Source organism: Penicillium daleae (assembly GCF_028827525.1).
Source record: "Penicillium daleae strain IBT 16125 chromosome Unknown utg000006l_segment0_segment0, whole genome shotgun sequence".
Lineage (NCBI taxonomy): Eukaryota > Fungi > Ascomycota > Eurotiomycetes > Eurotiales > Aspergillaceae > Penicillium > Penicillium daleae.
The window spans coordinates 4,083,134-4,108,934 of record NW_026623154.1 but is presented as its reverse complement, the minus strand read 5'-3'; the positions used below and the strand labels follow the sequence as shown (position 1 = coordinate 4,108,934).

Genomic DNA, 25,801 nt, shown 5'->3' with positions numbered 1-25,801 from the left:
GCCACTGAGTAAACACGGCCTAAGAGAACAGCAGAAAGATCTCAAGAAAATCGAGGAAAGCGCACGGAGAGACTAACCAAATGTTCCGACTGAGACAGTGGACAATTATGCGAGTACTGAAAGCACGCGCTACTAGTTGTTTCATGGATCTTCGCGATTGGATCGGGCGGACAGAATGCGTCGGACATGGTTTTCGAAATACTACGGGAGAAGAGGGAATAGTGTGATGACTACTGCAATTGCTCACTAACTACCAGAGGGGAAGCAGATTACGGATACTCAGGAGATCGTTGATAGGTGTGTGCGGTATTAGCATATATGTCGTGATAGTGATCAAGGGACCTGCTGTGCCTACCGTAGTAACCTTGGTCTTCGTCGATATTCGGGTCTGCGGGTCGAGTTTGGCCTCTAGGAATGCCTTCTAATGTACTGATTACATCAATGCACCTTGTAAGGAAGGTGTCGGAATTCTTGCTCGACCCCTTTCTTGTAGTAACTCTGGCTACTTTTAATAATGCTCTGAGCATATAAGAACCCTCTTCGATCAGATTTACGTCGGGTGAATAGGGTAGTAAATAAACTAACTTCACCTCTACACAAATACGCACCTGTGCAATCCGTTCTAAGTGATGAAAGGATGCATTGTCTAAAACTAGGATAGATTTAGGTTTAAGAAAACAACAGCAACAGCAACAGTAACAGCAACAATATAAATCAGCCAATAGTATGGCCAACCTCACCTAGCGCCTATCTTTAAGTGCTGGGTGACTCGCCGCGCTTTAAGCAGTCGGCCTTGGCTTTAAGCAGCATTTGTAATCTCGTAACTCCAACATCACAAGCGAGCTCTACTAAGCGCGGTTAAATTGTCTAGAGCATCGTAAGGACTAATCCCAAAATTACGGACCCCTATCCAGGTCGTTCAGCCAGCGAGAGGTTCTACATAGAAGCGTCCACAACTCCTGGGCCCCCAACATGCGTGGGGCACAGGCAGGAAGCGTTGTTGTGGGCTGACCCTGACTTTGTCCTTTTTACCTTGCCTACGTCCTTTTTCAGTGGGATGCAATAACCATGAATCCAGACAAGATATCTAAGCAAAATCTTGGCTATGCTGACCAGTGCTTGAAAATGGGGTTGAGCTAACCCCTAGCGGTGTAACCGAGTAATTAAGTGACCTTACTACTGTAGCATCAAGCCGTTACCCACGAAAATCATATAGTTAACTAGTTAGTTAACTAGCGCACTGGCTTACAAATACTCATTCAGCGGCCGAAGTGTTTGGTGCCTCACCGGTAAGGTTAGCTTCAAGACCGCCGTACTCTGATGTTGACATTGCCTTTTACCGCCCATAAACTGAAGATTCGATCCAAGCTGTTTGCCTCTGCAATGTTGAATACCAGAGCATTTCGGCAAGGGTCCCGCGGTCAAGTGACATAAGACATCCAATCTTCGGGACCAGATGTGCTATCGGCGTGGTACAGATCCGGATCCTGATAATAGCAGTCTCAGAAGGCAGATGATTAGGATAGGGAGAGGACGGCCCTTTTAAGTAGCCTTGTGTCAGATGGAAAAACAGGAAGAACCGAGGTTTGCAATGAGGTTGTTCTGAACCGCGAACTCGAAGTATTCTTAAGCTTCAAGAGCGGGCCTCGACCAAGAGCTAATGGGGAACTTGTGGTTCGCCGGAGGGCTGATTGGGCACGACTATTTGGCGGTCTGAAACCGCGACCCCACGAGGTTCGAGTGGCTTCAGATTGGCTGACGAAAGGCTTTGGTCTTAGGCCCTTAGTGAACCTCTGCTGCTCCCTGGAATCGCGGCTTAGCTTCCTGGCGCCCACCGGTTCCTAGGAACCGGCTAGCGGATCCTGGAGACTGGACCTTTTGCACTAGAAGTTCGTTGTTTACAAGAGTCAACCAGTTTTCTCTAAGAGACCTTCTCTAGCACTTCTTGCAGTCATAGAGGTGCCTTGAATACCTAAGCTATACCGAATCGCCACGGCGACCCTTTCCCCAACCTGGTATAGCCTAGTGCAGCGGCTCATTTTGTTCTCAAGCTACCTACCACAGGAACCGTGAGAAAACCGACAGTCTTAAGGGGAGGTGGTTGAAGAACGTGTCGTGGCGGTTAGAGGTTCCAAAACCGCCAACCGCACATCGTGCATTCAATTCTCCGGCTCCTGGTGAAATTCCTTGGCCTCGTTTGCTTTTTCTTCTCTCCCCCTCATCAACCCTTGCCGAAATGCTTCAGTATACTCATCTGGGTCCCACGCCAAGACCCTGCCTTCCATCTCCTCAAGATTCCTCGTCACTAGCCGTTCCATCTCAGCCTTCTGGTTTTCATCCAGCAGGTTCAACCGCTCTTTCCATGCGTCGCCGGGATCGTCCGTCTCCGTAGGCCCAAAAAAACGCTGGTCGATCTTCTGCCAGTAGATCGCGTCAAACGCAAAGCTGTGCAAAATCGCATACACTACCCAGAAGTCTCCGCTCTCCCAGCTCCGTTGCATCTGATCCGAGAGCCGGCGCTAGCTGTGCCGAGCGTCCATATCTTCACAACGCCTCATTGCCGCGAGGAACGTCTTTAGGCGGCGATCGAATACTCGGGCCCAGTCATCGATACCTTCAGACCAGTATTAAGGCTTCTCGATAAGGAGCCACCAAGGTGGCGCGTAAGGGAATTGACACATGGGGAACTATCTCTCAGAAACCGGGACGTGCCGAATGTCTCAATATCCACATATTTCAGCCTTACATCGGAAGAATTCAGCGGGTCGTCCCTTGGAATGCGCACTTGGTCTGGGACCGGGTATGTTTCATTAGATGTATATGATCTCACGTGCCTAGCTTAAGTGGCAGAAGGTCTAGGCACCGTACCCTCAGGACCTTTATCAAGAAGCTGAGAGAGATGTAGAGTAATTACCCGGCCAACATTCCATGCAGAAAGGGCTCTCAGGTAGTATTCAGCATATGGACGACTTCGTTATTATTGAATTGATGGGCAGCAATTTGTTCTGCTGAAATACTCCCTATCGATGGCTCTTAAATGAGTTTAAAGCTCCTAGTGTCTGATGCCTACGCCGACACATAGTAGAGTCTGCCGATCATGGCTCCTCTTTTAGAGTCAAGACTCCTTCAATTACATTGTACATACTTCTTCCTCATGTCCATGATCGGGAGTGTCATACTCTACACTAGCTCGACGCAGATCAATCATCTACAGTATGTTGACGCGTTGTTCATGAGCTTCAGTGCCATGACGGGAACTGGCCTCAGCGTGGTTAGTCTATCTCAGAGATCATCCACAGTCTGAGCTCAATTGCTAACATGTCGCATAGCTGGACCTCTCTACGTTGAACGCTCTACAACAGGTCACCCTATTCATGCTCTTGATCATGGGCCACGCTATTCCAGTCCACGCAGCCATCTCGTTCCTACGCGCCCTAACCCTTCGTTTTGCTCTGAAAGACAAAAATAAAATAGGATGGCAGACTATAATCCGGAAACCAGTCCTACACACACAAGAAAATGTGGCCGATGAGAGCTATGATATTTTTATTTCTGCGAAGCTGTCGAGTCCGTTGAAATCACACATCACAGAGAGGAGAATATATGCAGATATTCCATCCCCGGACGAGTCCAATGTCTCTCGAGACGCTCGTCACTTCATCATTATCACCAACCCGTCATATGCTGATACAAGTCAAGAATATCAGTGCATAGAGGGCTTTAGTCACCCAGGGAGCGCCAGGGATTTGAAAACATGTTTATTTTGGATTTCCATGAAGCTGAAGAGCATATGGCCCCGAATCAAAAATCATCAGAGCCTGAGCAGATCAATCGACCCTAGTGAACCGGGTTGGATAGAGTACAACGCAATGATCTTAGTATCTTTGCTTGCAATACTCTACACTGTTTCGTTCCTCTTTATCGGCATTCTGAGTGTTGGACTTTGGTTGAAGTTAGCTCGCCCAGACATTCCTCTAACAGATGGAGTCTCTCCTCTATGGGCAGGTGCTTTTCTTGCCACATCTGCGTTTGTCAACAACGGGATGTCACTCATTGATGCTAATATGACACCTTTTCAACTAGAGTATACTTTCCATTTCATATTGGACGTACTCAATGTTGCAATCTACTAATGTCGACCTCTCTAGACCAACTCCACTCCTCATCTGCGGCTTTCTAATTCTTGCTGGTAACACGCTATTCCCTTGCTTGTTACGACTTGTGATCTGGGCTATGAGAAAAGCCCTACCAGAAAGGCGGAAGTGGCGGTTGTGGCAACAAACTCTAGATCTGATTCTTACCCAACCTCAAAGTGTAATCTCACCTCCATCAGCTTGTATACAAGGATAACAAGCTGACGGTATCTATAGGTGTGCACTTTTCTATACCCGGCCTGGCACACCTGGTTTTTATTTGGCACTGTTTTGATGCTAAATGGCATCATGTTGGGGGCCTTTGAGCTTGCATCCCTTCGCAACAGCGAAATAGCGAGCCTCCCTTTCAAGTTTCGTGTCTTGGACGGGCTTTTCCAATCTTCTGGTAAGTAGATGAAAGCCATCCCTTGGGGGCAAAGCTGAAATGGGGGGGTTTACAGCTGTTCGGGGTGGTGGGTTCTCTGTCGTGACATTCGAGACTCTGCCGCAAGGACTGCTTATTGTTTATGGTACGTCCATCCCAGAAGCCATGGCTGGAACAGACAGCTTGCTAACAGGAATAAAAATAGTCCTCATGATGGTGAGAATTTACATTCGCTGACTAGCACGATGAGGTCTAACTTTTCCGTCATAGTATCTCCCTTTATTCCCAGCGTCAGCTGTCCTCAGGTATGACTTATTTCTGGCCACGAGATAGATTATTTCCTCTAACATCTACCAAAAGCACATATCCACAACGAAAGACGCCAAAAAGCATCCCATGCCTCGAAGCTGGCGAATTGGCCTGCTCAATTCCTGTAAGCGGCTCAGAAAGCTCAATACTTAGCCGTCGTCATGTCTACTACGAGCACTTTCGTGTCCAGCTTAGTTATGATCTATGGTGGCTTAGCCTTGCCATCATTGTCATCTGTGTTGTTGAGTCGAATCATTACACCTCACAGCCTCTGGCTTTCTCCACCTTCAACATAATCTTTGAAGTCGTATCCGCATATAGCTATGTGGGTGTGAGTGTTGGATATCCCGGCAAAAATTATTCGTTCTGTGGAGAATGGAGCTCGTTCAGCAAAGTGTTGCTGATATTAATTTCTTTTATTGGTCGACATCGTGACCTACCTATTTCAAACTGGAAGTCTACATGGTCGAGTGGGTCCAAGGAAGCTTCGGAGAAGGACATAAAGCTTCAAGATACCAAGGTTGAAAATCTCTCATTTGCGACCGACCGGCTCTATTGAATTGTGCGGCTAGCTCTCTATCTTACAGTCAGATGTATACACCATTTTTGGGTTAGATAATTGGTCCTGAGGTAGTATCCCCGACCTTGGCTGGCTTTCCCATCGCGTAGAATTTTCACGCGGTTTTGTATCCCTCACTCCCTGGTGGCGTGGATTGTACATGGACTGAAGATCCAGGCCACTCAGGTTTGGATACAAACGCCCTATTACCTGTATATTGCAGACATGCCGCACCCTTTGGGAACTGGGGCCTCTGGGTCAAATCCACGCGACAGGAGCCGTTGTAGGTAGGTGTTTCGCGGGCACATGGAAATTTCGGTACTTGGTAATTCGATATTGTAGGTTCGCTCGTTCGCCAGGCTTTAAGCGGGCTGCTCGGTGAGGAGGACCCGAACCGTGCTTTCAGTGGATGTAGAGTCCCTCGCGATCTCAATAGCATTTCGAATAGCTCTGGAATGGTATTCACAAGACTCCTCCTTTGTCAATCCTCGAGCCAGAACAGATCCTATCCATTCTTCCTCTTCTATCGTTGGACAAAAAGATAGGCTCATGGTTCTTAATCGAGGCAGTCGTGCGAAGATGGAGAATAAAGCAGTCTTGTCGAGATCGTCTCTTATAATCTCTTGTTGCTCTTCGCAGATATCGCGTAAAACGTCGTATACGAGCATGTAGGATGGGCAATCATCAGGCAGGAAACCGCGACCTTCAAACATCCAGTCGGTATAGTCATCAGGAGTTAAAAGTTCAGACGTGAAACTCTGCGAATCCATAATCTCTGTACGCTGGTTAGTTCTGCTATGCAGACGCGATGGAGAAATGCTCGTCTTACCAGGTTTCAGAATTTCCGGAGCGACATATGTCAATGAAACCACATGATGCCGTATATCAGAATTTGAAAGACGCTTTAATCCATTCAAGCTGGACTTGGAAAATTCGAATCTGACGGCGCGAAAAAGCAAGGGTATTGACGCGTCCCGGAGCCGCTTATTGACGCAGGATAATTCTTCAATATCTCCAGGCTGGAGAAATCCCACGATCCGCGAGAGAATATCGGAGGTGAGGAGATCGAGACGAATTCTAGGACTGTTCATGGTCACCGACACACGGCTGGGAATTGACGTCCTGGATTCGATGGCGACCTAAAAGGAGGTGCCGGATACTCCTTTGTAGTCGACATCAGACCTTGAAATTTCAACAGGCCCTACATCAGCAAAAGCGTTACTTGACTGGTCTGCCACCAATTAGACATGATTGGTAGAAGCTCAGAGACAATGCACCAAGAAAAGATGCAGTGGGGTCCTGGGGCAAGTTCCGATCATTTAGAAACCGCACGGACTGTCCTCCGTTCGCAGACGGCGTCTCAATAGTTCCTTCGGCAGCCCCGCTCTTCGTACTAAACAACCAAACAGAAAAAGTCCACCGCAGATGTTTCCTAACTTGGGTGCACAGCGACAAACTATTAGCACGGATCGTTCCGGCAAAGCTAGGGCTTTTACAGTCATTACAGCTTTCCACCTATCAAGATATTCCTAGACGTTCCAGAAAACCTCGGCATCGCCGGTGTAGATTCACGCTGATAACAACTCGATGTCCGTGGGTATAAATAGGATAATTTGGCACACACGTGGCGCTAGGAGATCAGGTTTCTCCACTTATATCGTTCTTCTCGCTTATGGAAGTTTAACCAGGGCTACAGCCTGATCTAGCAGGAGAACCAGGGTGGAATGTTCCTTCTTCGGAGAGTGTGCATTAAACTGTTCAATAGTCTCTTCCTTTTATGTGGAGCCTTCATTAATTCTCCGGTTTTTCTCATATTCGTTGGCGTGGTGGGGTCCAAGATATCCTTGCAAGTTGAACAACCAAACCATGCTGATTTGCTGTTATCAAGGTTGCACTCCGGTTGCTTTCCACCAAAGCCACCACCAAAGCCACCTTGCTTATGCATCTCCACCCCCTTGATGAACTTTTTTTTCGCTATTCGTACTCTAAAGAGACCGTGGTGTTATCACTATCAATCACTATCCATGCGTCCGCCAGTCACAACGAGTTCCAGCAAATCGACTAGTTCCCGGAATCCTAGTGGATCCCGTAGCTCGGGCTTCTACCACGTTTAGGATGGGGTCAGTCCCAGAGAAGTATCATCGAAGCCAGCATTACGAAAGAACTCCTTGTCGACCCATGCTAAGGTCCGAAGACTCCGATCACTCGACAAAGGGGAGGCTCCCCAGGGATGCATGGCCTCATTTCCCGGTATTACCAGACTTCAATACGTACGGTCTCTCTTCCTGGTTTCTAGAAAGACTGAGCACTATTGGGCACAGACTGTAGGGTCTTTACATCATTTCGCTATCCTAGCAACTATCCTTCTTCGTACTGACATTGTACTCCGTATAATTCGGTGACGGTAAATTCCGCAAAAGAGTTTAGCGTGTCTATTCGGGTTTAGCGCCTATCGGCGCGTTACTATCATCGTGCGTGTTTCTATAAAGTCACCATCGCCGCTTCAACTTCTAACTGTTTTTCGCCCTCCTACACTTTCTTTCTCTCCGCTCCTCACGTACGTCTTGCGAGTGAGGCATTTTTCATTGATCCGGATCACCGAGCTCCGCTAACCCTTATATCGCAAGCGCGAACGGCCGGCCCTGTTTAGCCCTTCGAGCTCTCTAGCGTAGTCTATGGGTCAAAGAAGAGATATATTAGTTAGGGTGTTTACCCTCGTGATCTAAGTCGTATATTCCATAAAGAAGTTAAATAAGAGGCTTTCTGGCTAGCTCTCTAAGCCCCGACTGGGAAATCGAAGAAGCGATCTCGCGGATATCTTGAGACACAAATTCTTCGACTTCGTCGTTCATCCGCCCCCAAAGATAGAACTTATTGCTAGACAGGAAAATTGTGTGCCACCCGTTATTATCCTCCATAACCGGCTGTCCTGGTTGGAGACCATAGGATCGAGCAATTATTTGACCTTCGGAGTCGGCGCCTATCCACTCTTCCTGATAATGAGGACTTGATGGGTTCGAGGTCCAGCCAGGGGGGACGGTAAACTGGTAACTCTTAGCGATATAACCAAAAACAAGAGGGAGTTAACCTGTACTTACTGGTGGCAGGGCGGAGGTTTTCGTAGGTGACTTGATAGGCGAGACCGCCATAGAGGGTGGAGTAGAGGTTCTGGAGGGAGGCATTATCGTAACAGTGGACAGGGTTTCATGAGCCCGCTTGTCAGGATTGTGAGTTGGTGAAGGGATCATCGGGATTAAGGGCAGGTCTGATGTAATTGTTAGTAGTTTCTGCCAATCCGCGACCACGTGCATGAATGCAAAATTAACAAACAAAGCTACTATGGCCACCTCTACGAAATATTAACTAACTAGTTAATAATCCCGTTGCGGTAACTAACTAACTAACTAATCAATCAGATAAGCGCAAGCGGACTGACGAATCGGCCCCAAACAGTCATACCTTACAATTAAGGTGTACATTGTATCCTAGGCTTCAACTTCACTAATCAGGATATCATACTCGCAGAATCATCGCCGTTAAATTCAATTAATTAATTAACCTGTCGAGACAAAATACCCTCATTGTACTGTTCAAACAGCTGCTATGTAGGCGGTTTCCAAAATAGAAAGATATGACTTATTACTTGAATACGGCCTCTTCGAGGGTGGTTCCTTCCGGGAGGAAAGAGCAGGGTGGTGAAATTAGGCATACTACACCTGCCAAGTTGCAATGTTGTTTCGAACAATTCAACTCCTCTACCAGCTTCTTAATGAGAATTCTAAGCAAACACACCACATTCTGCTCATGATCATGGCAGTGGCACCTGCGTCAGAACAAGTCCTCAATGCTTTTAACGAGATTCTTAACTTGAGAAGGGCTTACACTTATGATCGCCAGCAGGTAAGTGAATCACTATACGGTGCTGTTTAAATTGCATATTTCCACTGTATAGAGCCGATGCTGACCATTGGAATGGTAGATATTCGGCTTTCTTCACCATGTGGTCAATAATGGACATCTATATGATATTCAAGATTGTCAATTGCCATCGCTTAGGGGAATTCTCGCGCAGATTGAAATGCTGTGGTATGAGAAAGCCATTGTCTCATATCTACTACAGGTTCAAATCTAATTGTTTGCTGGTTTCTAGTCCTCCAGATGGCGGTGATTTCGCGTCGCCTGGCTTAGAGCCTGATCAAATGATCAAGCGGCGCCTGAACCCTGAATGGGACTCTCGCAATCCATCGAAGGCTTCTAAATTCCTGCTAGACCCCCTTTGGCACGATGGAGTCCCCTATTGGGGTCTCTTCGACATGCTCGGCCTTTTCCTTTCCATTATTGGAGTTGGGCCGAGCAGGGCTACAAAACGCAATTTCTACCTCCCACTAATAGCAATGTACGCTAAGTGGTGTAGTACTCTTGCGGCATCTGTTCCAACGATGTATAATTGCACATGGATAGCGTACGGGCCCGGCAAAGGTACATTCTTTCTTGGGGCCTCTTTGAAAGGGTTCCGTTCCTACCCCGGCATTACTGGACCGTGGAGTAAGGTGATCTGGGAAGGGCGATTCTCCTTGATCAATGATGCTGCCATGATAGAGAGCGGCAACACAATGACGAATTGTCCTGAGCAAAGAGAAAATAAGACGCTCATTCGTTTCGGAAATTGTGCTGAGACGTACCCATTCGTTCATCTATTCCAGTAAGTCAATGTTCCAGTCTACAACGACACACTACGATGCAAAAATTTGGTTTAACTACTAGATAGGCACAGTGGAAATCCCGCTGCAGTTCATGGAATTGCGCTCCAACGTCAAGGAGTTCTTCCCACAAATTACGAGGATAACTTGTCCGGCAGTGTTTGGCAAAATGTACGACCACTCTGTGCTAATTGTCGAGAGCTGACTGAGATGCGGCGTGGATGCGTCGCCAATTTTGATCCATTGGCTGATGCGAACGGCGTGCCACCTTGACCATTATGTTCTTAACTTTAAGTATATACTAACGAGTTAAGTAAGTAAATCTCTTTAGGTAAATCTTATTAAAGAGTATCCCACTATCCCCTCGTCTGGGCCGGAGGCACAATTAGCGTGGTTTTTTAAGCGCATACAATTAGGTGAAAAGACCACGATTCTCCCTCCAAAAGCCACGCACAATCGTGGTCTTTTCACCGTCACCCCTATTTACTCCGTACACTCCGCTCTATTTGTAAGGTAGCCCCGAGGCTAGCGAAACTAAATCTGAGACTTCTTTTGATTCGTATAACACAAGAACAACTATATCTAATTAGTTACGGAGCGCATTTTGACCATTGTTCCCTTCTGGTTCGGTGTGTCTCGTGCGCTCTCTCGTGCGCTCTACCCGTCAGCTTAGTAGGGTGAGCACACCGTCATCGAAAGGAGTATTCATAGAAGTATTATTCGAAGGCAGAATTGCTATGAATCTATTTCACTAACGCCATTATTGTTATGTAGAATATTCCTGGGTGTCATATATTTGTTGGCCAGCTAATCAGAGGACAGATCTTGGCCTTGTCGAGTTCCGCGGAGCGCGGAGTAAGCTAGATACCTACTAGCTGTAGGACCCGTACAGCATTGCATGGTTCGAGGAGACAACCTCCGTGGTTTGACTAGTTTGACTAGTCGTTTAGTTGTTGTTACATAAAAGGTTTGAAAATTGTGGGCAAATAATGCACTCTTCTCATGTTGTCCACAATGATAAAATGTCAAAAGAGCCGCACGAGCATAGCCATGCATTTGCTCTGCCTGAATAACAGTAAATGGAGTAAACCGGACTCGTACCTCAAGGAGGCTTCCAATTGATATTACGTAAAGACGTTTGAGTTTGAGGGAAATCATTGCACCCCATAGTACTTCTTGCAATGATAAAATCTGTGAAATATGAAAATCTAAAATCATACTGATTATTCGAATTGAAATTGTATACATACATACTCTCCATATAGAGCGCGGGGAAAGTCGGTCGGGGCATCCACCGCCCGGCAGAAAAGAAAACACGGCGGGGCAATGATTCCTTTTGATTGCCACAACTCAGCTTTCAGCTCAGTTAACATCTTCACATACATACACAATGCCCTTGTCCAAGCTGCAAGGAGTCAAGCTCCCGGCCTCGGCCGATTTCCACGGTACGTAGTGGGCATTGGAGGAGAAGTCTCCCGAGTTGGTTCGAAGCTTGAAGTGGCGGCACAACTGACCCCGGACAGTCCACTTGCGTGATGGCCCGATGATGGAGCTGGTGACTCCTACCATCCGGCAGGGTGGTGTGAACACAGTGTTTGTCATGGTAAGAGAGGAGCTACCTTAAAAACAAATGAATTGTGGAATTGGTGCAGTTATCATAACACTTTGCCCACATTAGCCCAACCTGGTCCCGCCCATCACGACCGTCGACCATGCCCTCGACTACAAGAAGCGCCTGCAGGCCATTGAGCCCAATGTCAACTACCTCATGTCCCTCTACCTGCACGAGTCGATTACCCCCGAGACCATCATTGAGGCCAAGAAGCGCGGTATCACCGGTGTCAAGAGCTACCCGGCTGGCGTGACGACCAACTCGAGCTCCGGCGTTGTCGACTACACTTCCTTCTACCCGGTCTTCGCCGAGATGGAACGTCAGGGTCTGATCCTGAACCTGCACGGCGAGGCTCCCTCCAAGGGCGATGTGACTGTCTTGTCCGCGGAGGAACGGTTCCTGCCCATTCTGGCTGAGCTGCATGCCAAGTTCCCGAAGCTGCGCATCATCCTGGAGCACTGCACCACTGCGGCGGCCGTCGAGGCTGTCAAGCAGTGCGGTCCCACCGTCGCCGGTACCATCACTGCTCACCACTTGTCCATTATCATTGACTCGTGGGCTGGTGACCCATTCTGCTTCTGCAAGCCCGTAGCCAAAACCCCTGCCGACCGAGACGCCCTCCTCCGCGCGGCTGCGTCCGGCAACCCCAAGTTCTTCTTCGGCTCCGACAGCGCTCCCCACCCCTCAGCCTCCAAGCGTGGCGGCGAGAAGATCGCCGCAGGTGTCTTCACCCAACCCTACACGACCCAGGTCGTTCTCGATTCGTTCGAGCAGGCCGTTGAGAACGGCGTACTCAAGGATGAGGATATCACGCCGGAGATTGTGGAGGGATTCATGAGCAAGTTTGGCCGAGCCTTCTATGATATCGGTGAGGAGCAGAAGGAGTTCATCACCATTGAGAAGAAGGGTGAGAAGATCGCGGAGATCCTGAAGTCTGATCAGACCGACGTGGTTCCCTTCCGCAAGACCCAGGAGACCTGGACTGTGACTTGGTCGTAAAGGACCAAGTTTAATCTCAGCCTGCAAAATAGAATAAAAAGTTCCAAGTCCATATAGGACCATTTCACCTTGATCGGCGTATCATCCTAGGACGACTTGTGTTCCTGCATAAGCATGTTGGCCACGTTCTCTAGAGCATGGGCCTCAGAGATATCGATCCGGCGTCCCGCAACGACCGGGTTGCCATCATCGCCCATGGCCAGTTGCCCAGCTCGTTCCAGGTGTATTCTGATCCGGCTCTCAATGTATTCTTTCCGCTCGTCCCGCTTAGACTTGGACTCCACCTCGAGAGCGGAAGCCGGCAAGCTGGCCAACTTCGGCCGCAGCCGCTCAAGAGTAGCTTGCAATGCCGGAAGCTGCGAGAGAATGAAAGTTGTATTTGTTGTAAGCGGGGCGTGTTTGGAATTGGTACCGGCATCCACACCGACGCGAAGCTGACGTGCAGCTGGGCTGGATGTCAAGAAGGACAGGTCCAGAGCTTTCTTTGGAGTTATCTTTGATTCGTCGGTAGCGTCGTCTGATTTGGCGGTTTCCACTGTTGACAGAATTGACTTCAGTTGAGCGATGACGGCTTCGTTCCGGGAGCATTCGTCTTTCAGTGACCGGTTGAGCTTTCGAGTTTCAAGGAGCTTCTTGCGCTGCGCGTGGATGGTCTCGGGGGTGGGCGTATCCGGGGAGGACTCAAACGAGAGGCCCTGTGAATAATGGACGAATTAGTTCAGGAATTCATAATAGGGAGCAAAGTCACAAACTGCCACCTACCTCATAATGTTTAAGCCGCACCCAGAACAGCAGATCCTCCGGCACGGTGAGAATATTTCTCAGCACGTAAATCTCAAACTTGTCGAATGCCTTGTCGACATTGGCTTCAAGCAGGGTCTCCAGCTGATGCAGCCCGTTCTCAATTTCCAACTTTGCCTCCGGGTAAACGACATTGCCATCTTCGTCTGTATCCGGAATCGTCGAACCGTTACTCGCATGTCCGAACCCCAAGCGCTCAGGCGGTGTCGCAAGCAATCCAGACTCCAGACTTGAAATCGCCTGGTAAATCAGGTTGTTTATCGAATTTATTATGTCGTCGATAAGCGACTGGAAAGGCAAACCAGGTCAGCAAGCTGGTTTCTCAAGGGGTGGGTCTCCGAATGGCGCGCAGATGCGCGCAGGCCCTGTATGCAGCGAGGGGTGCCCAAAACACTCCAGTGCTGGATCTAACTTACCAAGGGGGTGTAGCTAAAGTGCTCTGTGAGCAGGGAAGTCGTCGCATCGTTCATTGTAACGGTGGAGTGGCTCTCGTCAGGGCGAGGCTCGACTTAACCGGCGCGTTGGAGAAGAAAAGACGCGCTGGGGCGGGGAGGGACAACAGACCGCCTTTGGCTAAGCCCAAGAGCCCTGTCGGCTGGCAGCATTCGACAACATTCCTGAACGAGGCAAAGACCGGTTTCTCTCTTGCAAGACAAACCATACAATTGGACATTTATCAAGTTGAATTTGGAATCATACGCTGATGCGTTTGTCCTGCGATTCTCTTCTGACTCTGAAAAACGTGACCGTAGTACAAGATTCGGAGATGAACTATCAGTTCCACACGATCTCACCTGTCCTTGGAACGTGTATGCCAGACGATTTGAAACTTTCAATTTGGTCTATACGGTGCCGTGTCAAAATCTGCAGGTCCTGATTCTCTTGCCACGCAGCCAAGACTAGGCCATCTTCCAGGCCCTATGTAACCAGAGCTAAGCCCGTAGACTACATTCGCAAAGGTTTTCTGCTCGACTTCATTCCTAACGCCTAGATGTAGGTTTCTCCTGTAATTAAATTGACAGGATAATGCATCTGACAATGATAGATCACAATGGCTCATCCAGAACCGCTTCGAGTGCTTGTCATCGTCTCACAACGAAGCTCCTTATACACTCAAACCAATACTTTTCCAGAAGAAATTGTTCCACTAGCCATGCGCCTCCTCAAGAAGAGAAAGATGTGGAAAACAACAGGTTATCCCGCCGTAACGAAACTCCTCGCCGTTCAAAAATGGCGTAGCCGCGCATTCCTCGTCTTCGACATCGCCAATGAGGCATACGATGCGAAGCTCGGCCATCTTCCTGAACACAACCAGCTACCCGTGGTTGTGGCCCACTTCAGCAGGAAGAGGGCGGCATATCCAGCGAATTCATGGGTATCTCAACAAGTCAATCACGATGTTGCGATGCTGCATAACGCGAATGGCTTGGACGCCGTCCCGCCGTTCATGGAAGACCATACTCTCGGAACGCCGCCAGCATACCACAGTCCCCGGGATATCTCAATGTTGCGGGTCAGGTATATCTAGAAGATCATATGGTTATGTCCAGGTGAATATGATATCAGTGCTTTTCGTGCAGGGTATTTGGTATCTCGAAGCAACAGAACGTCGACAGAATGAATACAATAACCCCAACGCCATGCTCGTTCCCTGTCAAGTATCCTCATCCAGTAGAAGGACATATCGATCCCAATCCCAATCCGCTAAAAATCCATCGTAAGCTGCGGCGCCATCTTCTCAAGATCCTCCACCTACATCGCCAAATTAGCAGTGCATCTCACCCACTAAAATCCTCACACTCGAAGTAACAACAAACCTCCAAAAACCCATCACCAGCCCTCCTCCCACCACCAGCACTATCCGCCTCGGCCCTCTCATACGCCGCGCGCGCAATAGCCTCCCTCACAAAGACATCTACATACTTCGCAACCACCATATTTGCATCCTTGGCAACCTTGGTCTTTTCACTTTGGAAATGGTGATGCAGCAGGCGTGTTAACAGTTTTGCCGGGATCTTGGGTTCGCTCGAGGTCACGTCCTCAGTTTCATGGTGTGTGATGATCTCAGCGAGGATATAGTCTGGTTCTTGAGAGGGGGAGTGCTCGCGGCTGTGGGTAGATGCGTCCGAGTCGGCGTCTGATCCGTCGACTGATTCTGAGGCAGGTGGGGATTCGACGCGCTGGCGTTTGGCAGAGGAGGAGGATTTGCGGTTTGTAGCTTTTGAGGCTGATGCTGAAGAAGATGATTTGCTGGTGGTTGATTTGGTGGTAGTTTGTTTGCCTTTGCTCTTCGGTTTGGGTGCGGCGGCGGAGGATGGGCCAGCGCCGACATTGCTTGATGCCCGACTCGGTGGTTTGAATGGAAGCTGGCGCTTCTTCTGTGCAGGTCCTTCTGCCATTGTTGTAATCAAGCTGTTTCTTCAATGGCCTGGCTGTCACGTCGCCAATGATGGTTCGGGGTTCGATGGTTGATAAGACCGTGGCCGATTGGCGGTTTGGCGGGAGTCGACGCGGGTCGCGCTCTCTTGAGACGCGGTATCAGGTGATCACAGAGTGATGTCTCGAATCGAGCAAATTTGTATATTCCACGCAATAGCATCATTACAAGGAGTTGAATACTTCCAATTTGATTGATTGGACATGAAAGTCTTCATTGCGACATAATTGGGGTATGTGAAATCCAAAAAAAAAAAACTGATTACACCATGTCCTCATCACCAGCATCACAAGAAAAATACGACTAGGTTTCCAGTGTCGCTTAAACACAAACATTTGACGCTCAAAAAACCATCGCCTCTCATGCAGACACGTGGACTACTCCTGGTCGTCATTCCCCCCAGGCAGGGTCATCACAGTCATTTCCAATCCCACCAGCTCAATAGCCGCCCGAGTCTGGCTCCAAGGTACCGCAAACAAGCCCGAATTAAACCGGCAAGAGTACAGCGCCGTGGGAGACGGCTCTGTCCCATCAAGACGAAGATCTGCCAGTTTCTCCTTCAAATCCTCCAGCGCAGCAAGGGTGCTGTTGATAATTTGCTCCGATCGGTCAACATGTTGCCCATAGCCTTTGGAGGTAAACAGGCAGACAATCCAATGTTTCTTCCGGCGCGGACGGGCATCTGCTGCCTGTGGTGGGATTATCAGGGCTGTACCTAGGGGCATTCTGATAGTAGCAGTATCCGTGTCGTGGGCATACATATCCTCGGTATCATGCATTTCCCTAGACTGCGCATAGTGCCGGCAGTGATCGCGATAGAAGCGATATGCCGCGGGGTACTAGTATACGGGGATTTTGTGTTGGTTCTTTGATGGTCTGCACTTGATTTCATACGGAATCATGGCTTACATACCCGGTGCTTGAAGGTTCGTGCGATACCGGCTCCCCAACTGCCCTCGGTATTGCAGGCATCTAGTCAAGTTAGCATTCATGGTCTTCATTTGATTAGATGAGTGACGGGCGGTGATTCACTTACGGATCAATGCAGATCCCTCGGGGGCGTCGAAGAGATCACCCGGCACCTCTTGCACCGTTCTTCTTGCTGAGCCGGGGACAAGTGGGGGACGTGAGGTGGGACCCTGCGCCTGAGCTGAGCTTTGAGCATCTGCTTGGGCATCCATGGTGGTTTGTGTTGGATGGATTTTGATATGTTGGTGTGTTTGGTCAAGGATATATGGTGGTAGTGGTGGTGTTCGGGGGCTCTTGGTTGGTTGTTAAGTGCAGTGAGGGAGTCGAGGCTTGACGCGTGTTGGTTTGTTTGTTAAAACTCCAGTAAGACCGATCAAGAAAACAAGAGGATATATAAAGCGGTCAAGCTCTCAGGCAGAATCATAGACTGTGCTGGAAGTAAAGAGAATCTGAAGCTATATGGAATTTCCCAGTTAGCAAACAGACCTGTCCGGATACGGATACGAGGTTCAGATGCCCCACTAGAGAGTGAAAGATATATGCCGATTCCTTGTGAGAGTATCAAGTTTTCTGCTCTTTTTTATCCTTCTCTCTGACTTGGAAGGGTATCACACTCTATATATAAGCATAATCCCATTGCGGCTGTATCGAGTCCATGAGGAATAACCGAGTGTTGCCTGGGGAGGAGTGGAGTCGGTCCGCAAGACCTATCTATAAGCATTGCCGCTAGCCACATAGGGCCAGCAGCAAGCAACACGCCCGATAGAACCTTAACTTCCAAGGTCATCGATGCCAATCTTAGTCGTTGCAATATGCAAAGGGCGTTCATGTGGAAGAATTTCGGCGGATCAAGTACCAACAGGGTTAAACCAAAGCCTCTGTAGTGTCTAACGGTGGCTTGCATATTTTATACCGTAGTCGACCTACGAGGACGAAATTTACAATTCAGAGTTAGTGGAGAAGATTAAGGTCTCTTGGGGATAATTCATGTCATTACTCATTGCTTCCATGTAAAACACAGCACGTCAACACAGGTACCAAGACAATTAACAAGACAACATCCTGCTCTGCATTGATCATACATCTACTCCTTCACGTCCTCCTTGATCTCACTCTCCTTCTTGGGCCGCATGTGACGATGAATAATGGTCCGCAAAGACTCTCTCTTCTTGAGAGTCCTTCCCCGTCGCTCGTCCTCGACCGGCGCAGTCTCTGCGATCGGAGATTGAACGAGATTGGTCGGAGTCGCCGATGCGGGAGAAACCAGAGCCGAGGGCAAAGAGAAAGGACCACTGTTGCCACTGCTCGACTTCAGACGTCGGCTCATGCCGCGGGAGATCGACTTGATCAGCCCTGGGCTGTCCGTTTCGGTGCGTTCCAGGCGAGAGATCGCGCCTTGTGCAGTCGATCCGTTTGTCGCCAGATTTTCCTCGGGGACCGGCAGGAAAAGAACAATACCTTGATCCGGGGGAATTCCCAGAAGCTCTTGAAGAGCTGTCTGGATGAGGCCCGTGTTGCGGATGTTGGTCACTGGCCCGATGGCCGATGGAAGTGCGTAGATCTTCAACAGGTATGAAGGATGCGAGGCGTTGCCAAAGATGATTGAGATATCTTGCTGAACCACTACTTGCAAGGCCGACTCTGAACGCTGATAGATCTGGGCAAGACGGGAGACAAGATCAGAGATCAGTCGCGAATTTTCCTCTCTCGCCTATGATCAAATGTTAGACAGAAGAATGAATGAGCTTGCGAGGGTCAACGTGCCTTGTGGTTGGTGATCAGCTCCGCAATCACAACAGATTCCTGAGCAACACGCTCCTTGGGCGAGTTGTGGGAGCCCCGAATAGCAAAGGCATCCTCATAGTACATCGTCTTCTTCTTCGTGGCGGTTGGCGATTCCTCCTCGACGCTCTTGCGGATCTTAAATTCCAGGCTGTATTTGTTGATTGGGGCAAGGTTCTCGTCATCGGTGTCCTCTGGAAACAGGAAAGGTGCTATGGCCTCTCTCTCGGACTTGGGACGCTGCTGCAAGTTGATCTCAGTCGGGATCTTAGGTGCCAATGTCGGCAGCGAGATCGTGGATTGGCGGTCCGCAGAGGCCTTTGTAACCAGACGAGGAAGGGAAGGCTTCTTCTGCTTGGAAGGATCCATTTTGCATCAAATGTGCGCCCACGGTGATAGTTCCAGGATGGACGAGCTGGCGACTGGGGTTGTCAAGAGGAGAGAATCCCCAGAGCCCGAGCTGGCAACGGTCCATTAGCCCAAGCCAAAACAAAACAAGATATAAAATAGGAAGCAGCGACTCTACAGAATAATAACAAAAGAATGATTAGGCAAGGACGAAAGGCGGAGCGAATTGGTTTATTGAACAATTGGGGTATCATGGAAGGAACGACTCGAGTCCAGCGACCAAAAAGCCAGAACTGGACAAGTACAAAATCACAGCCAACTGGAAAACACCATCCAGCATTCACCAATTCCATCCCCTTTGAACCATACACCCTGTGTATCATTCTCCTAAAACCAAGCTGTTCTTCAATGCAAGAACGCCAATTCACTAAACGCTGAATTGCCGCTGTAGAAAATCTTGTCAATGCGACGCCGACGATCCCAAACAATCTCCCCATCCACATGTCGAATGTACAAGACCCGATGTTGGGGAATGAACTCTTCATCGGTGGTCTCCTTCTTCCAGGCGTTCATGCTGACTTCCAATTGCCCTTCAAATCGGTCCACAAATCCAATGATGTAGTTGTCTCGGCTGAACTTGGAATCCCAGTTGATACGGTTGATGACATCTGTCCAGCGCATGCTCGTCAGTTCGTTGTTCTGAATGGAATACATTCAATGCAAAGATTCAATGGACTGAATACCTCCAGCTGGTCTTAACCTGTTCTCTCCAGATGGAGGAGGCGAAGGAACTCTTGGTGGACTTCTCGATTCACTCCGACGAGGCGGAGTAGTGGATCTTGATGTTGATTTCTCCCCTGGTCCTTCTAATCCATTGGACTGGCTTGTTTCATGGAAAGTCTCAATGTTTGACGCCATGACTGCTGTTCTTCAAGCGATGAAAAAGCTATTGAACGATGTTGATAGAGAGAAATTTGTTGCTTCTACTGCGAGTGACCACTTATATATTCTAGCAGATGCCTGCACCCCAGATTCTCATACACGGCTTCCATCCTACCCAACAACAACAACGTAGTACTTAGCCCCTAAGCCCCCTCGGCCCCTCTAAACTACACAATCTCCGAAAATCATGACAATGAATTCAGGGGTGAAATTCAAAGATACGATTGATGACTCTTGATGACTCCTATTTAGATGTGAGTCAATGTGGCGGAGCCGCACGCCTGACTCACTGACGCATTGAGGCCCCCACCACCTTAGAACCGCTACGATCTACGATGTACGATCGGAAGATTGCATTCTTAAGTAACTGACTCTGAAATTTTACTCATTAGTTCTAAGCGACGGAGGACCTATTGACTTCCAAGGTTAAATGAGAAGTTCGATCTTCGGCAAGTGTAATGCAGGAAAAGACCAAAAATGGAGTCGAATCAGGCAAGAATAAGTTGATGATGAAAATGTATGAGATTTGCTAAGATACACGGCGCTATGTAAAATAATGATCTATAAGAATAAGGAGACATGGGAATATCCTTTCATGGCAGCGTACAAGATGAAGTATGAAAACCAACACTATCTCTCTATCCACTCACAAGGTTGTCAGGTGTGGTTGCAGTGCCCGTCATAACGTCACCAGGCGTCGTATCGCCATTCTTAGAATCGCCATGTTCTGCATTGCCATTGGCAGCAGGAGTAGCACCTTCGACAGTCGGTGTATCAGCCTCTGTCTCCTGCTTCTTCTGCTCACTCTCTTTCGGAACCGTAGTCTTCCCCTTCGCAGTAAGAGCTCCATTCTCCAAAGCTTCTTCCGGCAAAGGGCGAACATGCGGCTGGCAAACCCAAAAAGGTCGGCCGTACTCAGCGATTGTAGCCTTGGACCCAGTCAAAGTTTCATCGAGCTGTCTCTCGAACTTTTCGGGAGATACCTCATACTCCTCAAGTCCCACCTTGACAGCCTTTTCCACAAGGGTCAGGACGTTCTCAAAAGCAGGCATATCTCCGGGTCGCGAACGAGCTAGCGCATCACGGACATTTGTGTGGCTGGCGACCATTGGTCGGAGCACCTGAAACAGGTGGCCCTGCATGACGCCCAGACTGGGGGAATTGGTCCGCTTGAGCTTCTCGCGCTTCTGCTTCTTCTTGGGCGGGCCATCTTCCGCTTCATCGTCTTGTTCTTCCTCCTTTGCCTTCTCTGCCTCGTCGATAGGATCGGAAGGGAGGTAAAGTGGCTTCCGTTCGGGAACGGGTTGCTCGAGGACGTATTCGTAGATAATGTCGAGATATCTTCGCAGGATCGCATCAATTCGGTATCCACCTTTGCCGTCTCGCCCACGCCAGTATTCCCGGCCTTCGCTACCAGGTGGTGGCGGCTTGCTGAATATCGTAGGATCGGAAAGGTTCCCCTCTGCGCTCATCACACCGTCCGCACCAGTTACCTCCAAACAGCGCTCAATATCTTCATGATTCAATATATTGCCATTGGCGAAAATCACAGTCTCCGGAGGCAAGTTATCCCGCAAATACCGAATATAGCTCCAGTCTGCCACTCCAGTCTCATGTCCCTTCTGCTCTCGCCTGCGACCATGCACGGTGATAATATTTGCACCAGCAGACAGAATCATCTTCGCATATTCTAAAGTCTTCTCTTTTGTCTCTTGAATGCGAAACTTGGCAGTGATCGGGACTGAAAGTTCCGTACGTAGTCGGTTAATAAGTTTGTAAATGAGGTCCCAGTCTTCCTGGAGGAAAGCACCATAATGTCCCTTTCTGGCGATACCCTGCGGACAACCCAGATTCAAGTCCACAGCATCACAGTATGGAGCCACATGCCGTGCAGCTTCCAGAAACTCGTTCGGGTCGTTTGCGCAGAACTGAACAAAGAGGGGGCGGTCGAACTGGGGGTTTCCGTCGAGGAACAACTCGTCTTTCTTTTTCATGTCGCCGTTCGCTTCGCGAGTGGGCTGGAAGTGTTGCGTTCGCAATTTCGCTTGTTCGCCGAACAGCCTTGCATGGAACATTGGAGAGTATGCGAGGAGAGGTTGCGGCTCGTCTGCGGGCATGAAGGATCGAGTGAGCATGCGCCATGCCTAGTAAAGTTATAGAGTGTTAGCCTGGGAGCAGAGGGGATCTGGGGAAATTGGAAGGAACTCACAAATTCAGACCGATCGACCATGGGAGCCACAATGTACTTTGGGCTCCCAATGCTCTCGTAGAACTCCCGGCCTTGGAGCTTCTTGGGTGCAGCCGCGGGGGCCGCGGTGCCGTTCTGCGGGGCGACGTCGGACGCCATTCTGGAAAAATTTCTAGGCGTGACGTTGAGAGAGCGCCCCAACCACCGGGAGAATAGCTTCACGGAACCTATTTTGACTGATTGGAGATCCGAAATGGCCGCAGGCAAAGACCGCGGAGTCTACTTTTTTTGCGCTGGTTCTTATCTCGGGGCGCAATAACTATGTTCCGCTTTATCTTATCGGCACGTTCATCCTTATATTGTTCGAGGTAAACTTGAGATGATTGGGAATTGCTGCAACCAGTACAGTACTTCTAAATAAGAAAAGCGTGGCAAACTCATCTTGAATAGAGGATTTTAGTTATGTCCCTACTTGTGATATATATTTTTATTTTTGTACAGATGAAAGATCAGAGTCCCGGCAGCTGGATGACGTTAAGTGTCGTTCTCAAACATTGATTTCATAAGCCTTGCAGGGACATTAGCTAGGCCACGCCATAAATAGATAATCTTCTAGTTCAATATAATATGGCGAGTGTAGATTTGAGAGAGGACTGGCAAATACCCAATAATTCTGAGCTGTGGTTCGCGTCCAGCTGGAAAAAAGAAAACTGATGCCTGAACCTTCAGGCCAGACAACCAAACACGCTGAACCGCCCATTATCGCGTCTTGTTGGGAGACAGATTTCCTCATTGGGATAGAAAGCACCACTATTCTGTGTAATCCGTCAGAAATTTTACGCGCTGATTGATTCGCGTAATAACCACAGTGCATTGCAACGTTACCACGATACACACAAACATCTGCTCAATTACATCAGCCTCGTTGATGGCCGCGTCGGCAATGGATGCGTCAACGGGAGCTGGAAGTAGGTCTCCTCGAAGCGAGTTCATTGATCAGATGCTAATATCATCACAGCTGCGCTGACGCTAAATCTCTCCGACGACGGGTTTTATGCCGCCCATGTGAATGGAAAGGATCTGATTGTCTACACCAATCCGGCTTCAGAAGACAAGGATACCCAAGTCGCCAGGATCAAAGAAAACGGCATCAAATATCTGAAATTTAGTCCTAGCTTGATATCACCCAGAGGAGCCAACGGTAGCTCAGAACGACGTCTTCTCAGTGCCAATGACTCTCGCATCTCAGTCTGGCAGCTGGAGCCGTTGCAGATCGTCGCTGAAATCGAAAATCTTGAGCCCGGAGCACTAAGCATCGACTTTGGGAGTGATGGAAATGAAATACTTGTCTTCCATGCTTGGAATACAAAGTTAACCATTTATTCACTCGATACGAGCCGAATCTCGGTGATTAAGACGCCAAAGGCTGCCCATCCTCTTGGATTCGGATATCGCCCGCAAACCAGACAATTTGCCATTTTGCTAAAGCCCGACACGTCTGATCTGTTAACAATCCATGAGCCCGAGTCCTATGAGCTAGTACGGCTCGCTTTGCTGCCGACTATCGATGCCCAAGGGTTGAAATGGAGCCCGGACGGGAAATGGATTGCCGTCTGGGATGTTGCTAGTGGAGGCACCAAAGTGCTGATTTTCACTGCAGATGGACAGCTTTTCAGGACCTATACTGGGCCTTCAGGTGTTGGCGATGCATTTGACTTGGGCGTGAAGCAAATTGAATGGAGTCCAGCAGCTGGTCTAAATGGATCTTCTGAGATTCTTGCCGTGGGCAAAGTTAACGGCAATATTGATCTTCTACGAACTCGCACGGTATGCTGAACCCTTTCATGAGCAGGCTGCTACTTGCTAAAACAACACAGTTCTCATCGTCAACAACTTTGTTACACGTCTTCCCAGCGGATCAAATTGCACCGACTATTTGGCGAGAGCGTTTCACCAGTGCTCTCGGGGATGCAGAATACGCCGAAACAATCAGCTCATCTGCCTCAAACATGAGCCCGGAATCTTCAGGATCACCACGGGGCGTCACAATCATGACTTTCAGCCCTGATTGTACCCTTCTGGCAACAGTGGACTCTCTGCGGTCCAACGTTGTCTGGATATGGGCTCTAGATGGCTCTCCCAGGCTGGCTTCTGTTTTGGTACACGAGCAACCCGTTCGACAGCTTGCCTGGCACTCTTCAACACCACAGCTGCTAATAAATACTATCACCAATGCACTACCTACTATAAGATGGTGGTCACCGAACACTCACCCTGTCATCGCTCGGGTTCCCACCCAGAAAAGCGAAAGCGGCAAGTACGAGGTGAAATGGCTTGCGGAGTCAGAGCCCGACTCAGCCTTCTGGTTTGCTTCTACAGAGGAATATGTGGTCGGATATTTGTCTGCAGAAGAGGATGTGGTGAAATTTGAGGTGCTAAATTCGGTGACAAGTCAAGGATATGGTGGACATGCTGGAAGTATGATGAGCAGGTAACAAAGGGATGGCGGCTAACACTGGATCCTATTATGAGATGATGATAGAATCATGAATCAAGGGCATATGGGACATAAATCTGCGGCTCAAATTATGAAATTGTACGAAAGACACACTTCCAATGAAAACAAACATATCATATTTCTTGTATCAACATCAGTATAGTTCTATGTTGCTGGTCCACGTGACTTCATCCGACCATGCAGATCATGTGACCCGGACTAACCGAGACCACAAACAGGCAACTGGGGCTTAGGGTTAGCGGTGCTTAGTCACGCCCCACGGCCATTTCGTATCTCAGCCGACCGCCACCTCCTCTTCTCTTCGAACTATCCACACCAACAGTCAAAATGGTGAGCGCAAAATCCCACGATAAACCATCCGGCGCATCAGAAAAACTAACATGTATTCGTGACAGGCGCCCTCAGCAACCGGTGGCAAGAAGCAAAAGAAGAAGTGGTCCAAGGGCAAGGGTACGTTATCGCCATCTCCATCACGAGCACCACCCACCCGACCGTGACAACGATTTCCAACTCTGGCCGGGAAAACGCCCTCGCAAGGAAGGAACCCAAAGGAAAAAAGGAATCGTTGGATCGATCACGGCCTCGTCCAGAAATCATGCGCACCGAAACCCGCCCAGAAATGATGACTAACATGAATTTCCGTCTCTAGTCAAGGACAAGGCTCAGCACGCCGTTGTCTTCGAGAAGGCCACCCTTGAGAAGCTCAACAAGGATGTTCAGACCTACCGCCTGATCACCGTCGCCACCCTCGTCGATCGCCTGAAGATCAACGGCTCCCTTGCCCGCAAGGCCCTTGCAGACCTCGAGGAGCAGGGTCAGATCAAGAAGGTTGTCAGCCACTCCAAGCTGAACATCTACAGTGCGTTCTCAATACGATCTTGACTCGATACAAACCATGTACTAACTTCTCTATTAGCCCGCGCCGTCGCCGCCGAGTAAACGTCTCGTTTCCTCGTCTTTTCTCGCGGTTCTCTTTATTTCCTTTTGCTACGGATGATATCATTTCAGATGGAAAATCGGCTGGGTTTGATGCCCTTCTCGGAAGTGTGGACCATTCGCACCTCCTGGACTCGTCTCAGGTAGAACGAATGCAAATAAAAAAGTTACAAAACTTCCAAA

The 25,801-nt window shown here is 49.0% G+C and overlaps 14 protein-coding genes across 14 annotated transcripts; 6 read left to right on the top strand and 8 right to left on the bottom strand.

Annotated features, from left to right (window-relative positions):
- Nucleotides 1-3,097: 3,097 nt before the first annotated feature.
- Nucleotides 3,098-5,386, top strand: N7458_007195 (uncharacterized protein; the record flags this gene model as incomplete). Its single annotated transcript, XM_056910577.1, has 6 exons — nt 3,098-3,271; nt 3,330-4,045; nt 4,086-4,314; nt 4,371-4,539; nt 4,595-4,663; nt 4,824-5,386. 6 exons carry the CDS (start codon nt 3,098-3,100, stop codon nt 5,384-5,386), a joined length of 1,920 nt encoding a protein of 639 aa, XP_056766281.1.
- Nucleotides 5,387-5,748: 362 nt separating this feature from the next.
- On the bottom strand, nt 5,749-6,477 carry N7458_007194 (uncharacterized protein; the record flags this gene model as incomplete). The annotated part of the gene is made up of 2 exons (XM_056910576.1): nt 5,749-6,161; nt 6,216-6,477. The coding sequence occupies 2 exons, from the start codon at nt 6,475-6,477 to the stop codon at nt 5,749-5,751; spliced, it is 675 nt and encodes a 224-aa protein (XP_056766280.1).
- A 1,656-nt stretch (nt 6,478-8,133) lies between these two features.
- Nucleotides 8,134-8,535, bottom strand: N7458_007193 (uncharacterized protein; the record flags this gene model as incomplete). Its single annotated transcript, XM_056910575.1, has 2 exons — nt 8,134-8,430; nt 8,485-8,535. The coding sequence occupies 2 exons, from the start codon at nt 8,533-8,535 to the stop codon at nt 8,134-8,136; spliced, it is 348 nt and encodes a 115-aa protein (XP_056766279.1).
- Nucleotides 8,536-9,115: 580 nt separating this feature from the next.
- Nucleotides 9,116-10,359, top strand: N7458_007192 (uncharacterized protein; the record flags this gene model as incomplete). Its single annotated transcript, XM_056910574.1, has 4 exons — nt 9,116-9,286; nt 9,366-9,472; nt 9,537-10,088; nt 10,161-10,359. 4 exons carry the CDS (start codon nt 9,116-9,118, stop codon nt 10,357-10,359), a joined length of 1,029 nt encoding a protein of 342 aa, XP_056766278.1.
- A 1,117-nt stretch (nt 10,360-11,476) lies between these two features.
- On the top strand, nt 11,477-12,697 carry N7458_007191 (dihydroorotase; the record flags this gene model as incomplete). The annotated part of the gene is made up of 3 exons (XM_056910573.1): nt 11,477-11,531; nt 11,610-11,689; nt 11,765-12,697. The coding sequence occupies 3 exons, from the start codon at nt 11,477-11,479 to the stop codon at nt 12,695-12,697; spliced, it is 1,068 nt and encodes a 355-aa protein (XP_056766277.1).
- Nucleotides 12,698-12,783: 86 nt separating this feature from the next.
- Nucleotides 12,784-13,968, bottom strand: N7458_007190 (MIND complex subunit MTW1; the record flags this gene model as incomplete). The annotated part of the gene is made up of 3 exons (XM_056910572.1): nt 12,784-13,392; nt 13,460-13,786; nt 13,915-13,968. The coding sequence occupies 3 exons, from the start codon at nt 13,966-13,968 to the stop codon at nt 12,784-12,786; spliced, it is 990 nt and encodes a 329-aa protein (XP_056766276.1).
- Nucleotides 13,969-14,549: 581 nt separating this feature from the next.
- N7458_007189 (uncharacterized protein) lies at nt 14,550-15,026 on the top strand (the record flags this gene model as incomplete). Its single annotated transcript, XM_056910571.1, has 1 exon — nt 14,550-15,026. The coding sequence occupies one exon, from the start codon at nt 14,550-14,552 to the stop codon at nt 15,024-15,026; it is 477 nt and encodes a 158-aa protein (XP_056766275.1).
- A 176-nt stretch (nt 15,027-15,202) lies between these two features.
- Nucleotides 15,203-15,897, bottom strand: N7458_007188 (CENP-X/MHF2 family protein; the record flags this gene model as incomplete). Its single annotated transcript, XM_056910570.1, has 2 exons — nt 15,203-15,250; nt 15,316-15,897. 2 exons carry the CDS (start codon nt 15,895-15,897, stop codon nt 15,203-15,205), a joined length of 630 nt encoding a protein of 209 aa, XP_056766274.1.
- Nucleotides 15,898-16,312: 415 nt separating this feature from the next.
- N7458_007187 (uncharacterized protein) lies at nt 16,313-17,116 on the bottom strand (the record flags this gene model as incomplete). The annotated part of the gene is made up of 3 exons (XM_056910569.1): nt 16,313-16,774; nt 16,849-16,907; nt 16,972-17,116. The coding sequence occupies 3 exons, from the start codon at nt 17,114-17,116 to the stop codon at nt 16,313-16,315; spliced, it is 666 nt and encodes a 221-aa protein (XP_056766273.1).
- Nucleotides 17,117-17,988: 872 nt separating this feature from the next.
- N7458_007186 (MIF domain protein) lies at nt 17,989-19,055 on the bottom strand (the record flags this gene model as incomplete). The annotated part of the gene is made up of 2 exons (XM_056910568.1): nt 17,989-18,615; nt 18,669-19,055. 2 exons carry the CDS (start codon nt 19,053-19,055, stop codon nt 17,989-17,991), a joined length of 1,014 nt encoding a protein of 337 aa, XP_056766272.1.
- A 384-nt stretch (nt 19,056-19,439) lies between these two features.
- Nucleotides 19,440-19,748, bottom strand: N7458_007185 (DUF504 domain-containing protein; the record flags this gene model as incomplete). The annotated part of the gene is made up of 1 exon (XM_056910567.1): nt 19,440-19,748. One exon carries the CDS (start codon nt 19,746-19,748, stop codon nt 19,440-19,442), a length of 309 nt encoding a protein of 102 aa, XP_056766271.1.
- An 866-nt stretch (nt 19,749-20,614) lies between these two features.
- On the bottom strand, nt 20,615-22,323 carry N7458_007184 (tRNA-dihydrouridine synthase family protein; the record flags this gene model as incomplete). The annotated part of the gene is made up of 2 exons (XM_056910566.1): nt 20,615-22,120; nt 22,186-22,323. The coding sequence occupies 2 exons, from the start codon at nt 22,321-22,323 to the stop codon at nt 20,615-20,617; spliced, it is 1,644 nt and encodes a 547-aa protein (XP_056766270.1).
- Nucleotides 22,324-23,107: 784 nt separating this feature from the next.
- N7458_007183 (WD40 repeat domain-containing protein) lies at nt 23,108-24,659 on the top strand (the record flags this gene model as incomplete). Its single annotated transcript, XM_056910565.1, has 3 exons — nt 23,108-23,132; nt 23,183-23,991; nt 24,042-24,659. 3 exons carry the CDS (start codon nt 23,108-23,110, stop codon nt 24,657-24,659), a joined length of 1,452 nt encoding a protein of 483 aa, XP_056766269.1.
- Nucleotides 24,660-25,009: 350 nt separating this feature from the next.
- N7458_007182 (40S ribosomal protein eS25) lies at nt 25,010-25,621 on the top strand (the record flags this gene model as incomplete). The annotated part of the gene is made up of 4 exons (XM_056910564.1): nt 25,010-25,012; nt 25,078-25,132; nt 25,332-25,541; nt 25,599-25,621. 4 exons carry the CDS (start codon nt 25,010-25,012, stop codon nt 25,619-25,621), a joined length of 291 nt encoding a protein of 96 aa, XP_056766268.1.
- Between the last annotated feature and the right edge of the window lie 180 nt (nt 25,622-25,801).